The 15,670-nt window shown below is 37.1% G+C and overlaps 1 protein-coding gene across 1 annotated transcript in view; it reads right to left on the reverse strand.

The window, feature by feature from the left end:
- The window catches only part of PKP2 (plakophilin 2), a 41,822-nt gene that overhangs the window by 22,547 nt on the left and 3,605 nt on the right, over window positions 1-15,670 (reverse strand). The window contains 4 exon segments of the mRNA XM_052669400.1: window positions 1,879-2,086; window positions 4,680-4,818; window positions 8,799-9,493; window positions 11,596-11,708. Of these exon segments, the coding sequence (XP_052525360.1) occupies window positions 1,879-2,086; window positions 4,680-4,818; window positions 8,799-9,493; window positions 11,596-11,708 (1,155 nt within the window).

Below are 15,670 nucleotides of genomic sequence, written 5' to 3' on the forward strand. Positions count from 1 at the left end.
CATTGAGAAAATCATCAGAGAAAATCATTCAACAAGGCTGCCCTCCAATCTGTGGTTCCCTTGCAGCCTCATAGGAAGCCTGAAGAATTTCTCAAGTAATGACAGAAAATCTGCTGTAGTGCCATTTTCACCAAGAGACCCAGTGTACTTCTTCCTGACTGCACATTTGGTCTTGAACATAGTAGAGTTTTTTTCCTGTCTTTTATTTTTAAAGCCATGCTTTGCATCTCATAGTCATGAGATTACATCAGAATATTTTGGCTTATGATAGCCAAAACAGCCTGCTCAATACTATTTAAATATTTTATTGGTGTCTTGAGTGCTTCATACATAAAGGTCGTGCTCAATGACAGCAGTAATTGCAGAAAAAAAGGTACCTCTCCATCCATTTCCATGGATGAAGGGAAAGACAATAACATTCAAAGTGCCTGTATCCATACAAGTCCTCCTGCAAGAACAGTCAGAGGTCCTATAAGAAATGATGAAATGGCAAGCAAGAAATAAGCAAAGCTTCCTGTTCACTGTGTTGTCTTTATCACTGCTCCCCTCTCTGGTGTGTAAATGCACAAAGAGGCAATGCACTATGCAATAAACTACTTAATGACCCAATTCTGTATGTGATGAATGTGAGAAACTCTAAGACATTTGAAAGATGCATAGCAATAGAACACTGCCAAAAGAGCCAACAATACAAAACTTTGTTCTACAGCTTAGGGAGTAGAGTTCAAATACTTTGAAGAATGCAGAATTACAGAAGGTCTCAACATGCATTTGCTTCAAGGCAGGGCTGCTTGACACCTGTATCTTTTTAAGCTCTGTTATTTTAATAGCTTCTGTTCCTGTTGCCTTTAAAGAACACTTAAAGTATATCCCCATTCATTCATTCATAATATTTTCTTACAGTTATATAATATACCAGCTCTTCCCTTGCATACTAAAATGAATGTGGGTCACAAGTAGCTGATTTCCTCCAAACAGGAGGGCAGGGATGAAGGAGTAGGCATTTCTTAACTAGTTGCTGCAAAGCTAACAGGGCAGTAATCACAGTTTTCTTGTGAGAAGTGGTAACCATTTCCCCCCAGCATTCCTAATGCTACAGTGATGCACAAGAGATGTAATATGGGGTTTCTCTTCCAAAGGGCTCTTCCTCCAAAATCTCAATGGGCCATACTCATTTTTAAGAGTTCCTCAAGGAAGATGGAACCAAAAGGATGAGGATATAACCCTCACAAAAACTGATTTATAAATGTAGGTCCTTGACTGATTCTGTCCTATTATCTTTACAATCAAATGGTTGTAAAGCAATTCTCTCTCTTGCACACGAAGCATGATGTGCCTGTGGTAGTGTTTTCTTGTCACTCATCTGAGAAGATAGATTCTGGGGTACAAACAGCTACAAGTGAGTGAATTTAAATAAGGAAGCAGTGCAACTGCACTCTTTACCCAATGCTTGACGGTTCTGGGGGACAGATCCAACACAGACTCCAGAAGGGAACTCCCAGAACCACAGAAAGGGCTAAGCTGCTGTTGAGGGCAGAAAGTATGGTTCCAGGCAACTATGGGACTGCTGAGAGCAATGTTCATCAATATGGTTTGACAGAATTTGCTATTCTTTTCTAGAATGTTAAGAAAATTCATTCCACAAACACGCAGACACGTCTTTTCTGAAGAATCTTTGAGAGGGAAAGTTGCAGTTCCTCGTCTGTTCTTGCTGTTGGTCTTGAGTAATGAATAATCTTACCTTAAGAGAAGAATTTAGAATAGGTGACAGTGCTCTTGTATTAGTCACCAAACACTTGCCTAACTAAGGAATTGGGCACTAATGTATTACTTAAAGCACTTCATGAACGAATGAACAGAATGAACAGAAAACACTACCTGTTATTTGCTTTTTAGTTTCTACATCCTTGGTATGTTGGAGTAAATGGAGCAAGACAGGGATCCCTTTCTGCTCTGACACTTCCAATTTGTTGTCATTGTCTTCAAACACCAAATTTCTCAAAGCACCACACACTGCTCGCTGAATATCCTCGTTCTGAACATCAAGAAGCTGTATAAGTTTGGGGATACCACCAAGGGAGAAAACCTGTGAAGAAAAGAAAACAGCAGAGAATGGTTAGATAATGATAATGACAAATTCCACTCCACTTCTCCCTTGACAAAAGTTTAAGCATTGTTGTAGGGTCTTTTTTTTTTTTCATTTTCTCATTTGAAACACTTAAAGCATAGAGCATTAATCACTTGGGCATGATGCTAACCTCGGGGCTTTTGTATGACTCATAGTTAAATCCATAACTAAGGGAGGCATCATATTTTAGTAATTAATGCAAGAGAATGAAACTAAATCACTTCCAGCTCTGCCACAGATTTGACTTTCTGACAAGACATTCAATTGCTCTGTATTTTAGCTTCTATGTTGGTCAGATGGATATTTGAGATTTAACTCTGGAACATTCATAAACTGCTTTGAGATTTCTGGATGTAATGCGTTCCTGATGTGCCAAATTGTTTTTTTCTTTCTCAGAAGCCAGACTGGTGGGAAAATAATATTTTTCCCTGTCAACTTCTGTACATGTGGTGAATGCATATTAAGTAAAAATGCATTTTACTCAGTACTTATCTGTGGCATACTGAGAAAAGAATAGCTAACTTCAAAATGTAAACAATTAAACGTAAGCTAGTCAACCACTGAAGCCCACATGTAACAAAGACTACTCTTCAGTGCCTAATTTTCAGAAAATGGGGTTTTGGCCCCAAATGAATGAAGAATTAAGATGTTATTTTACAGCAGGAAATAAGGAGGAAACAAATAGTTTCCAAGTTCTACATGTTGTAGCAAATGATAAATTCAGCACGAGCTGTGATGTGGTATAAGCAAGCCTTGGCTCATTTAGGAATGAGTTTACTATAGAAAATACCTTACTTTCATGTAACATTAAGGACTGCTTCCTCCAGCATCTGAAAATGCCATGTGATTTTGTGGACAAACACATACTTGTGTAGAACCGACAGCATGTGAAAGACTCAGAAACCTAATACAACTGTTCTGAGCAGTCCAGAGCTTAACGATAAGAGGAATTCAATATGACTGACAGGTTTTGGGAACTGGAAAAAGTGAACTACAACAAAGCCTTTTGTTCTTCATGCCCTGACAAACTACACTGAATGTCCACCTTTCCCTGATTCTGTTACACAAAAGGCACAGTTTCTTGCTATGGCATTGTTGACAATCTATTTTGCTTTCACCCAACAATCATCTATGTTCTAATGGAAATAAATACAGAAATCTGTATCTAAAGGTAAATGGAGACTAAAACACTTTGAAGGCACATCTGACCATTTTATTTCAGTAGATAAGTCAGTTTGACACAGATACACAGATAGGGTTTTGTTTGCTTGTTTGTTTTTTATTGTAAAGATTTATGCAGACTTTCTGTTGGTAGTTTGAAGTTGAACAGTTACAGCTGTTACAAGGTAAGTAGTGTTATTTGGACCTCATGTGCAGAGAAGAATTTACAAAAGTTATTGATTAACACCTGTCTTACTCTCTGGTAAACAAAATCCAACAAAATACTGTAAGACCACACGTTTAAAAGCAAAAAAAAAAAAAGCCACTAGACCCACTAGAGTTACAAACTATCAGGTAACAGGAAACAAAGCATTAGGAGAAAAAGAACTCATGCTGAACGTGCAAACAAGAGAACAAGAAAAGGTCTGATGGGCACCAAATACAAAGCTCAGCTAGACTATGTGATACAGACAGCAAACCCAAACAGGGCTTCAGGCTGACTGATACAATTTGAACTTTTTAAGCTCATCCAGTTGATTTTCAGGGAAGCTGCTTTGGAGAGTTCTGAATGATAAATCACCTTCAAACATTCAGTTCTGAAGCTCCATCCTAAAACTGAAGTTAAAGCTGCTAATTACACAGGTGTTTTTTTTCCTGAAACAGTCTGACCCACTGTGAAGCAAGTCATATTTACTAAAGGGCTGAGGGATGTTTGGCTGAACTGGACTGCATATACATGAATACTGAGCTAAAACAGAGATTACATATAAGTAATACTGGGCAAATTACGGAACAAAGAAATTTAAAACAAATGATTTAAAATGTTTAAAATAAAATAAACAACCATCACACAGTGCAGAATAAAGGCTGAAAGAATTATTTTCATTTTACTCTGAAAAAAGCAGTTTAGCAGCCTTAAATTATACAAAAAAATCATTATAAAAGGGACAGAAGAATAGAAAATTTTCTCCATATCCATCAAGATAAGATAGAAACTAATGAACTTAGTTTGCAAAGGGAGATTTAATTATACTTTACAAATAACTGGCATGGATACAGTAAATCTTCTTGATTGTCCTTGGGAGCTTGTGGTGTCCTTTTTTAAAAAGTTGATCAGAAACACCTGCAATTGCAAATGGTTGATGTCTCTTCTTACTCTACATTTCCATGTTTCCTATCACAAAATGCTGAAGACCAAACTTTTGGTAGCACTGACCAGTGTTACTCTATTGATTACTGATTTAAAGAACCTGATGCAAAAAGCATCAGCATATTTAAGGGAAAATATTCAAAATCAGTATCCTGCAGTGTTTCTTGGAATGCTCTTTCTCGTGTTGGTACAGTACAGTTATTTGTTCTGACTAAAACTTGTATAAAAGCAATCACTTACTTTTCTTCTGGCTTCTGCTTTCTGGAAGCATTCGTGCTGTATGAAAGTCACTGCAGCAAGTATCCTAGGTGTTGACTGTGTATTTTCACTCTTCAAGATGCTCACTGCACGCTCTAGAGTCATCTCTACTTCTGGGCTCCTTAAAAGTACAATTAGAGAAAATACAGTGAAGAGAGACTAGAAAAATCGTTCAGCCTGTGAACTACGTTATAACAGCAGGCTATTCATTTTTTAATTAGCTTTTCTTAGAAATCTGTTTCCTTACCAATACTGTAAATGTTTTAGGAGATACTGATACTGTGGGGAACAAGCAAATCATAAATTGAATTATTGCAGCAAGGAGACATTCTGGACAAAACAAGTCATGCTTGAAATTATAAAGACAATCATCAGCAGGTGGAAGGATTAATCAAGGAGGGCCAAAGCCGAGTTACATTGTAACTTTTATGAAGATATCTTGATGTTCTTCTCAGAAATGTGATTATAATTTTTTTGTTTGTTTTCATGCCTTTCTTCAGATTTTCACATCTCAGTCTATATAAATGCAGAGTACAGTCCCTCATTTTCTTTAAACGTGCAGAAATTGCTTTAGCTTAAAACAGATGGCCAAAGATTTTTTCAAGCAAAAGGAAATAAAACCACTCATTAAATTAAGTAAGCACATCACATCTGGTAGGAATAAAAATATACGTGTCCATTTTCTTCTTAATTGCCAATATGTTAGCTTCAGTAACTATTATGTTAGAGAACCATACCAAAATTGGAAATAGGTCATCACTCCCATTCCTTCCTAGTAAAAGAAACAAAACAATTCATGGTACTATCAGGTGCATTAGTCCTAGGATAGGCAGGATGTACTGGTTTCAAACACCCCACTCAGAAGGAAATAAAAGTATTTTTTTTAACAAAAAAAAGTTTATAGAACCAGATCAGGGACTGTACAAACAGGGCCAAATAGGCATTTTGTGAACCATGGTGAAGGGAGTACATTTCATGATAATCATTTAAGTAAGTACATTTAAAATTAGAAACTGTGATACAATTAATTTCTTTGGTAAAACAAGTGTTTGGAAAATAAAATCAACTTGACTAAGAGGAGATGTTGAATAATAAATCATGCTCAGATTAGAAACGTTTTAACATAAAGAAAAGAAACACTACTATAGCATATGTCTGTGGACTGCACCAGGAGTCACTGGGCTCTTCATCTTTGTTCATCTCTATCTCAGTGACAGACTAGCAGGAGTGAAAACTTGGAAGCATAGGCTTGCCCTGAACAAGTGGTGGAGGGGTTAGGTAGGGAAGCAGAAATCAGGTATGCAGAAATCAGGAAGAACTCTCACAGATGATCTTTCCACAAATGCATTCAATCAGACCAAGATATTTATGACAAAATTCTGAGCTCTGAGACAAAAAAAGAAAAAAAAGAATTGTGTTTGATTTTTGTTTCCTCCATCTACCTTATAAATCACAGGGCAGAACACAATTAGTATGGCTGCAAGAACAATAAAGAGATGAAGAACAATTCTGATGCACCTGTTCCAGATGAAATTGTATTCCAGTACCTTGAGGTTTCCACTTGCCTTTACATTTCCATTTAGTATAAATCATGTTATTTTCACCCTCCTCTCTGTTGGTGCTTTGAGCAAATATGCTACCTATACAGATGCTGACATAAGCTTGTGCAAGATAAATATGAAATGAAGGGGACAGCTTGTTGACAATGTCAATGGAGAGGTTAAATCAGAATGCAGTTAGTGTTCTGGGCTCTACTCTGATAATGCTTACATCTTCCAGATTTTCACTTACTTCAGCTCTTACTTAAAATAAAGTAGCTATTAAATTACTTCTCATTACAAGTTGGATACACTGTTCAGAAACCTACTTAAAAATCACCACCAGTGAGTAGTGGAAAAAAGGTAGATCATGTTTCTTGTTCTTAGTCTCTTCAAAGAGGAACAGAAAAAACAGGCTTTTCAATCATGGGTTTTAGCCAGTCTTCTTAAACTAACAAGGTTTTCATGGCCATATGTTATGCACAGGCAAGAAAGCTTACCTGCATGTTAGTCACTGTAATAACTTTACAGCCCTTTGACTCCTACAAGAGGGTAATGCTCCTCCAAAAGCAGTAGCCAGAATCTCTCTCTTGTTGCACGCTGCCAGAGTAGGATTGCTTTCCATTGGATGAAAATAACCTTTGCATTCACTGGTTTTATCTGACAATAACATAATCTTTCACTCTCAAAAGTATTCTACAAATTGCAGCACCCCAACTTTTGTCAAAATAGAATTTGATGAAATTATTCTATCCTATCCTCAAAACAGTTACAGGCAAACCTAAAAGCCACATGGCTAATTAGCTGATGACAAATGGAAGGACGTTCAAGCAATGGTTGTTAAACAGAACAATGATTTGACAAGTTGTGGCCTCATCTTAATTATGAGGATATTAGAAAGTTTTTAACTGTTCGTCTCTACCAGAAGATGCAGAGATAGCATCTCTATATTCTGTTTCTTCTACTTTGACTTCACAGCACGAGCTATTCTTCTAAGGAAAGTCTGCAAATGCCTTTCTGTATTATATATGTAATTTTAAATTCTGTACAGAGGTAGTCTAAGGCTTCTTCTTGATCTTCCAAAACTATTTTACATCCTCTTAATTATTAAGCCTTACCCTTGGAAAGTCCTACATTGTGATTTGCATTGAAAAGTGTGAATTTATGGAAAAATCAAATTGCTTTGAAAATGAGCTAATCTTTTCTTGTCCATTCCATTATTAAAGGAGCAACAGATAAGAGAGCAATACATCACATAATGCAACCTTAAAATCAAAAAGAATGGGAAATGACAAGAAATGCGAAAGTCATTAATAACATTTTAGATTGAGAAGTCTTGATGGAAGAACTGTACTTCTGGTGGAATGATGAACTCAGGTGAAATATCTCTGATTTGACAGCAGCGTATACTCCAACGCAAAATTTGGTCTGTTATGTTTTAAATACTTCTGCATTAAATTGTACAGTACCTGGAAGTGGATGAACTAAAATGTACTATAACCAATGCAAGACTTCAGTGTTAAGCCTGTGCAGCAATGAGAATTGCAGTGCATCCTATTAAACACGTATTTTAGACATCTGGAAAGTGTATGATATCCACATACATTATTACATGTCATTGCATAAGATAATAAATATCAGCCTTGGTCAGTAAAATGACTATAGTTTTATCCCTTGTAAGAGTCTAGTGATCCAGTTCTCCTGGGGAATTATCTTGCACACTGATATTCACCAGCCTCTCATTAAGATAAGCTGTTGTTATATTTTACAGAAGCCTTATTAAACTGTAAGTAAACTAAAAAGCCCCCACATTCTCCGCAAAAACTAGCTCTGAATCCAAAGTAAAACTAGTTTATTTGAAAATTAAATAAATTACACACGAGTAAATGAAATAAAAGTATTGAAATAAATGAAATCTGTAAAGATTTGCAAAAGGGACTTCAGAAACTTTCAAAAGCACTTCAAATCATTTTCATCTGTAGCTTCCAGCAGAAGTTAAACTGAAAAATTGGCACTTAAGCAACTACACTGTCAAATAGGTTTCCATTAGGTCGCGAATCTACCACATGGAGTTCAGCGTGGTCCCAAGCAAATCATGACTGAAGATAAATGTTTACATCTGAAGGCACAAAAAATTTTGGCTGACATTTCTGCAAGCAGACAACTAGATTCCAATGTCTGTACCTACAAAAGAACAACTAAGACTGCTTGTACAAAAGACTGAATATCAAAATAGCTGTCTGTGATGAAGTTACCTGGTTTCTTAGGAGCCCAATATTTGCCAATACATTACACTGTATTGTTATTTAGATTGTATACTTCTCAGCATCTACTCCATGTCTCCTTAGATGTATGATTACCTCTTAGCAAAAGATGGTCCCAAGCCTGAGCAAGCAGTGTGGACCCTGTAGTATATATAAACACACACTTTTTTCCTCCCTTTTCTCTGTTGCACTAGAAGTGGATTTTTACATCGTGTTAGCTGTCAGTTTACCTTCCTTTCTCAAATAAATCTGTTCTTTTTAGTTATGACATTGAGGCAAGAATTCTTTGTTGGGCTTACCCTAGCTGAGATCCATTGATGGTGGCTTGTTCACTCTGCAGGAAACTGTTTCTCCCCGCTGCTGCCATAGCAGCTGTCAGTGTCATCCTCTTACCATCTGGTTCTGCAGCAACAGTGATTACTGAAGCTGGCTGGGAAGCTTCCCTCCTGGTCTGCGTGCTTCTGAGAGTAGTTTGGTGCCAGCTGGACCTTAAAGATTGCCTGTTCTGAGATCCAAAATGGGAAGCGGTTGGTGATCTCACTTGTCCCATTGCACTGCCTGAAGTCAGGTAGTTTTCTTTTTCTAAAAGGTTGGTCATACTGCGACTGTTGCCTGCTTGATGGTACCTCTGTACAGGGGGGCTAAGAGGGACACTATCAGGGATGGTGTCATTAATAGCCCCCAAATGGGAGTGTCTTTTAAGAGAGTTTCCCTTGCTCACTGTATCACGAATTGTGTAACCAACAATCTCAGACCGAGCATATCTTGGTGGGACAGTCCCATTGGATCTCCTGTAATTTCCATGCCGTGGGGACAATCCAGTTGAAAACACTCTGTCATAGTGAAAATCATTGGACACATATGCCAATCTTTTGGGACCACGCTGGGGTGAAACCTCTAATCTCCTCAGAGGTTGTCTTTGAGCTCTTTCTTCCATCGCCCTGTAAGCAGTTCTTGTCCCCCAGCCATTTGTATAAGAGGATGGCGACGCAACCTGTCCAAGAGTGCATAAGAGAAAAGCAATCATGGTAAGAGCATCGCATTTAGGATTAACAGCAAAGAAACCAAACCAGAAAAGATAAAAATGTTAAGGTCTGCTATAAGAATAAGAAAACAAAATCTGAACATTACTAAAACTGGATATTAAATGAGATTCTGCAACGCTTCTTCATATCTGCATTACAAACATAGGAACAAGTATGATGTAAATATTAGGAGACGAGTCTAATCTGCCCTCACTGACTCAAAAGAGGAATCAGTTACACTTGGTAGAGAAAAGTCTGCTTGTTAATGGAGATTTTAGTTTCAGTTTCAAACTCCTTGAGGATTAACATTCACATCAGCTACTGAAATGAAATTCAAGGCTGTCTGATAGAAGATAATTTATCAGTCAGATACTAAAATAATATACTAAAATGCTTGTATATTGTTACAATGTACAGCTAGAAAGAAAACTGAGAAGTTATTTAGCTCTCCTGTTCACTTTGTGGTAGCACCTACTAAAAAAAAATAGAGATTTCCTTCACTGTTTGTCTAGCCTCTTCTTAAAAATGAAGAAGATCCCATAACATTGCAAGGAAGCAAAAAATGATTGTTTTAATTTTGATGCATGAGAATGATAATTTGTCATCCTCTTGTTTTCCAGTTTTCTCTTAACTCAATAAACTCAATTCCTTCAACTGCTGTTTGTAGGATGTGTCTTCAAACTCTTTACTGTTCAGATGATGTATGGGTTCTCCCCATTTTTTCTGCCTTTTTGTTAAACTGTTATGGTCTAATTGGACTATTCAAGACTTTCCAGAACTAGATCAACTTGGTAGACCATCTGCTTGACACAGAGGAGTGATGGTCAATATTTTAATTTTTCATTTTGTTTTCATCAGCCAGTGTAGCGGCATCCAGCTGTAAACCAAAGCCCCATACATTTTATTTTCATGTTGTATTTAAGTACTATATTATCACAGGTATTTTTAAGGTAAAAGTGAAGTTACACAGAAGTTATTAATTGAAGGGCTAGAGCTTAACAGATACTGATTGAAACCCCTTTCCTTCATTGTTGAGTTGTTACTGGAGGTGATAATTGAAGGACAAATGATAGCTGAATCTTATAGGCCAAGGCTAGGATCATTGGATACATCTGTTTATTCTGCAGGAATTATGCAAGTATATTTTTATGTCTTCACTGAGGTGAGGAAATGAATGCTTTATGAAATACTAGACCTTGTGGATTTTTCTGGCTTGCATGGCTGCATGGCAGAACAAATTGTCCTATTTCCATTTTTTTTTCCCCTTTCTGCCATGAAAACTGTTGTGGGAACAACCACATAATAAGTGCTCCCATATAATAACTGGTTATGAGCAGAGTCAAAAACCTTGAAGAAAATCAACTACTTCCCTTAGCGTTTAGGCCACAAACCCAAGCAAAGAAAGTCAAAATAAGAAGTGAAGCTGTAATTAGACAGCTTAGAAATATTATTGTATTATGAGGACTGCTGAAATTCTTATAATACTAGAACAGGTTACAGCAGGACTGCTTAAAATGATAAGGAATACTCTATGTGTCACTGTGAAACTAACGTAATCTGTTTTGCTGTGGTTTTGGATGCTTAATTCTCTAACATCTTTCACCACATTCCCAGCTCCTATTCATGTCACTCTTTGTGCTGCAGAATCATGGAACTCCCTCCAGCAACTTGTAACTGTTTTGCTGGGTGCATGGCATTGTGGCTTCTGGCCACTTTGGGCTATGCATGTGCTGACTGACTGGCAGCATGGTGAGAGAGATAAAGGTCTGACTTGTAACAACCTTTGTATTAATGGTGTGCTAATATGAATTTATTTCCTAATCTTATGCCATTTCTCATAAATCCAAGATGGTTGCAGAAAGCCTGCTTATCATACTGAGCTGAGTTTAGTCACTGAGCTCAGAAGTCACAAGAGAAAAAAAAACATTAACTGAGTTACAAAAACCTCCTTTTCTAGAAATCAGGCTTTAAAACGTGAAGAAGCAAGCATGCAAACCTTGAAATACCATCTACATGCTATTATTTGTGCTAATAAAATACATTTGTTTCCTGTTTGTTGTGTTTTCCTCACCTGGTTTGACTGATAATATGAGAAACCATACTGAGATCTTGGTGAAAAATCATTTTCAACAATCCCCATGTTATAGACACGTTCTGGGACACTGGAAGCACGGTGTAAACTGCCTGTAAACAAAGACTAGTGTTAGTAAGATTTTAACAACATCCAGAATTACTATAAAGGACTATTTCCAGTAATAGGGAAGTGACTCATTCTATGTTGTCAATAATACTTATTAGCTGAAAATCAGGCACGGATAAGATGGAAAGATGTTTGCATTCAGTGTAGCACATTCAAAACATTGTTCTGAGGTCATGGTTCATATTTTCAGTTTCCCTTTTATTTTACTTAAGACATATTTGTCATCTTTTAGAAGTCTTACTGTTATTCATTTGCTCCACAAAAAACATTTTATCACAGCAAGGTGATATTTTTAATATCCTAGATAATGACAAATGATTAAGTACTGCGAAAGTGTATCACCTTACAGCTACTGAGAATGTTTATTTCATTGTAACCACTTTAAATATGCATGTCTTACCTGATAGTCCCGCTCTAACAAACACAGCACGCATGACTGAAACTAAAATATTGCAGCTGTAGATTACAACTGAGAATACTGGGTTTATACTATGTGTATACCTTTGTTCCTGAATGCCCTAGAGACATAGTTTTCACGATTGCTAAAGAAGTACAATAACTGAATATGGACTATTTACATCATAGCTGTCTGCTGATGTCTGTTCTCCCTCAGGCACTGGTTTAATGATAATATACTGAAACAAGCAGTGCTTCACTAATCTTAGTATTTCACCCAAAGAACATGAAGAGTCCACAAACACATTGTGTGGCTTATGGAGGTACGTGGTGTACGGTGCTGAAACAGAAGGGGATTTTAATGATGCTTTAAAACTGTACCTGTAAGGTTCACTTATCCAACAAATAATGTAGAAGACCCACAGTATATCTGCTTCAATAGATTCTTTCCACAGCTCAGCTTTGAAAATGGAACAGTGCACTGTGATTATTTCCTTCACTACCTTAGGCTTTGTAATAGATACAGGTGAAGTAATTGTTCATGAGATTGCAGCGCTACTATGAGAATCTGTGTACAGGAATATAACAAACACAGGTGTAAAGAGGTGAAACAGAAGCTGAAAGCTAAAGGCAAGATATACCTCAAATCTGTCATAAATGGAGTCAGTGTGGGTTGCAGAAGTTTAGGCTGAAAAGATGACAATGACTAATAAAGAAACTGGCCATGAATTTTCAATATAGCAGATATTGTCTGAGATACTAAAGGAAATAAATCTGCAGAAGAAAATCTTTAACTTAGCCAAACTGATGGAAGTCTCTGCTTCTTAAAAGGAGCCGTATGCACAAAGAAATTCAGATACCAAAAACAAGCAGGCAAGTGACTGCCTAGATTTGTGAAAGCAGCTTGTGTACCTGTGTCAAACTGCTGAGGCTTTTGATTTGTGCCATTAGTCCCATGGATGAATTAGGTGCATGTGGGCATCCCCAGGAACCTCAGTATGACTGTATCTTTCATCATTACTGCATGTAGTCAGTAAGAACTTGGTGAAAAGAAACAAGACACTCATGTAACAGGAACAACTTGTGAATGATTCTTTTTAGCATGTATCTACCTGGATAAATCCAAATTTGTGTATAATATGTAAGTTAATGCAATCATTTGAGGTTTCATTGAGGTATTTTCCAGCTATTTACTCATACTTTCCAATTATTGTGCTTTGGCTATACACAACAGATTTGAACATGTACTAGGTGATTTGTTAAGACATATTCATGCTAACTTTGCATCAATGAGAGTGGAGTCATGCATCCCAGTCAAACTCATCATTTGGACTGTACTAACTCCTTCATGACATATAAGGCTGTCACAGCCCAAGGGTTACCCAACTACATGACAAAGCAGTTATCAGGAGACTGTTATTTTCATACTGCATAAATTTCCTGCCAATTTACACTGACATACAAAATCTGACAATTCACATAAATCTCTCATTTTTATGATATAATTAACATACAATTTCAGGTGCCTGGTAAGATCATGTCTTACCATACTGCCCACGTTTGCCTTTTAAAGATTACCTTTATTCATTGCTACCTATTAAAGTACTGTCATATAATCAGCCTTTAAATAGATACTCACAGGACTGTTTCTTTACAGTTAGTATTTTTTGTCTAGTCTCCTTAATGAACAATTATTGTTATTTATCTTCTTCAAACATAAACATCCCCTGAGTGAGTCATTTTGGCATGTTTTAGTTAACTCTGAATTCTCCGTCTTTATTAAACAAAGAAAATAATCTTGATAAAATAAGAACAATAAATCTGTCCGTGAACCAGCATAGGATAAACAGCTACCCTCTTTGTAAAAGCAAAAACACATTCAACCACGAATTGCAACACTCAGTTATCTCCGGCTTTAAGTGGCTTCAAGCAGTCCTCTGTTTTTTAACCTTCAGTCTCCCTGTGAAACCATCCACCAGTAAACAAAACATTTTTCTCAGTCAGAGATAAACATAGTAAATGTTAACTTGAGGAATTTCGCTTTGCATTTTTGTACCTCTTGTTTGTTTGCTCTTACCATACCAATAAACTATTCTGTCAGCATTTTACCCGAAGATTTATTAGGGAGACATAAAATGTAGATTGTGAGATGGGCTGTCTATTTGTGTCAGAAGCTAAGTGTGCTAAAAGAAAAAGTGGAAACTAAAATGCTGTGCCTTTCCATTAGAAAAAGACACAAAGGATGCTTCTTTTTTTTTTAAATATTATGGATTCGTGGAATTTACATGTTCTAACTATGAGAATCAGTGCTTTAAGCCTCATAGAAACTCTCTCTTCAGAAAATATGAAATCAGGATGCTTGACTGCATGTGATTTCCAGCAGTCAAGGAATGGATGGCTTTCCTACAGGCCCTATGTCCCATCTGTCAGCCAATGTGAATTTATTAGAAAACTCAGGCATCTCAAAGAGCAGTCATGTGTAGGTAATTGAATGGAACCTTTTGTGAGGGCCTCCCCTTTCTTCATTCAGTCTGAACTAAAGAAGCTCAAGAACACTGGCGCGATGGATGTGGCCAGTGGAGGAGGAACACTCAAGCTCTTCACTCTCTTCCACACACAGAATGAAAACTGTACAGAAATAATCTAATTTCATAACAGCTATGATAAAATTTTGAGATCTGGCAAAATAATCACACTATCAGGAAGAAGACTGAATAGTTAACTGAGAAAATAGTCCTATTCATCTTCATGGTGGCTCTTTTGAAGCCCCCTCTCATGGTTTGGTTCAACAATTCTAAAGGCCTGGAAAGTTCCTCCCCATTAATTGCTGGCTATAGCTGCAGAGAAATCAATCTCCTATGTGTCTGGCCTTGGAAAAGAACAAGATACGTCTCGAAGACACATGACGTTCAAAAAAGATGATTACCTGTTAAGGAATTAGGTGTAGGATTCCTTTTGAATCATCTGCATTGTTACCTCTCAGTGGCGAGTCTTTTTCAGCACTTTGTACTTGAATGATTACTGTGAAAGCCAGATTTTGGCTTTAAGCTCTCTACTGCCGGACATAACGAATCCATATCCTGTGCAAACAAGTCTATTGAGGACTGTGGTATTTTCACACAGACTAAGTGTCCACCTGCTGAATATCTCTTGTCCACCAATTCTCGGGTGGGAGGGAGATTATATCCTTGACAGATACTTGTAGCATTCCTGGTTTGTCATCTTTTAATCCTTTTTTGTACTTCACCACTCACAATGGACTGAGCTAGTGGCATTTAGGAAAAGCACATCAAAAACTTCTCTGAACCACCTCACATAGAGAAGAAAGAACCTTTTTGATTATTCCCTTTCATCATAGTGCCAGGGCATGCCTGGTCCCAAGTGACATTCCAACATTTTTTACTCTGCACTGGTCATTACATTCACGTAAATGCTCAAATGTAAGACTTACTTTTTTCCTTCTGGCTCAGAAATTAGCAGTGAGGAATAAGGAAGGCAATAAGAAGTGTAAGTCACCAACAGGAAAATTTTTCTCTATTTCCCTTTTCCA

Source organism: Tympanuchus pallidicinctus, unplaced genomic scaffold (genome assembly GCF_026119805.1).
Source record: "Tympanuchus pallidicinctus isolate F22 unplaced genomic scaffold, pur_lepc_1.0 scaffold8, whole genome shotgun sequence".
Classification (NCBI taxonomy): Eukaryota; Metazoa; Chordata; class Aves; order Galliformes; family Phasianidae; genus Tympanuchus; species Tympanuchus pallidicinctus.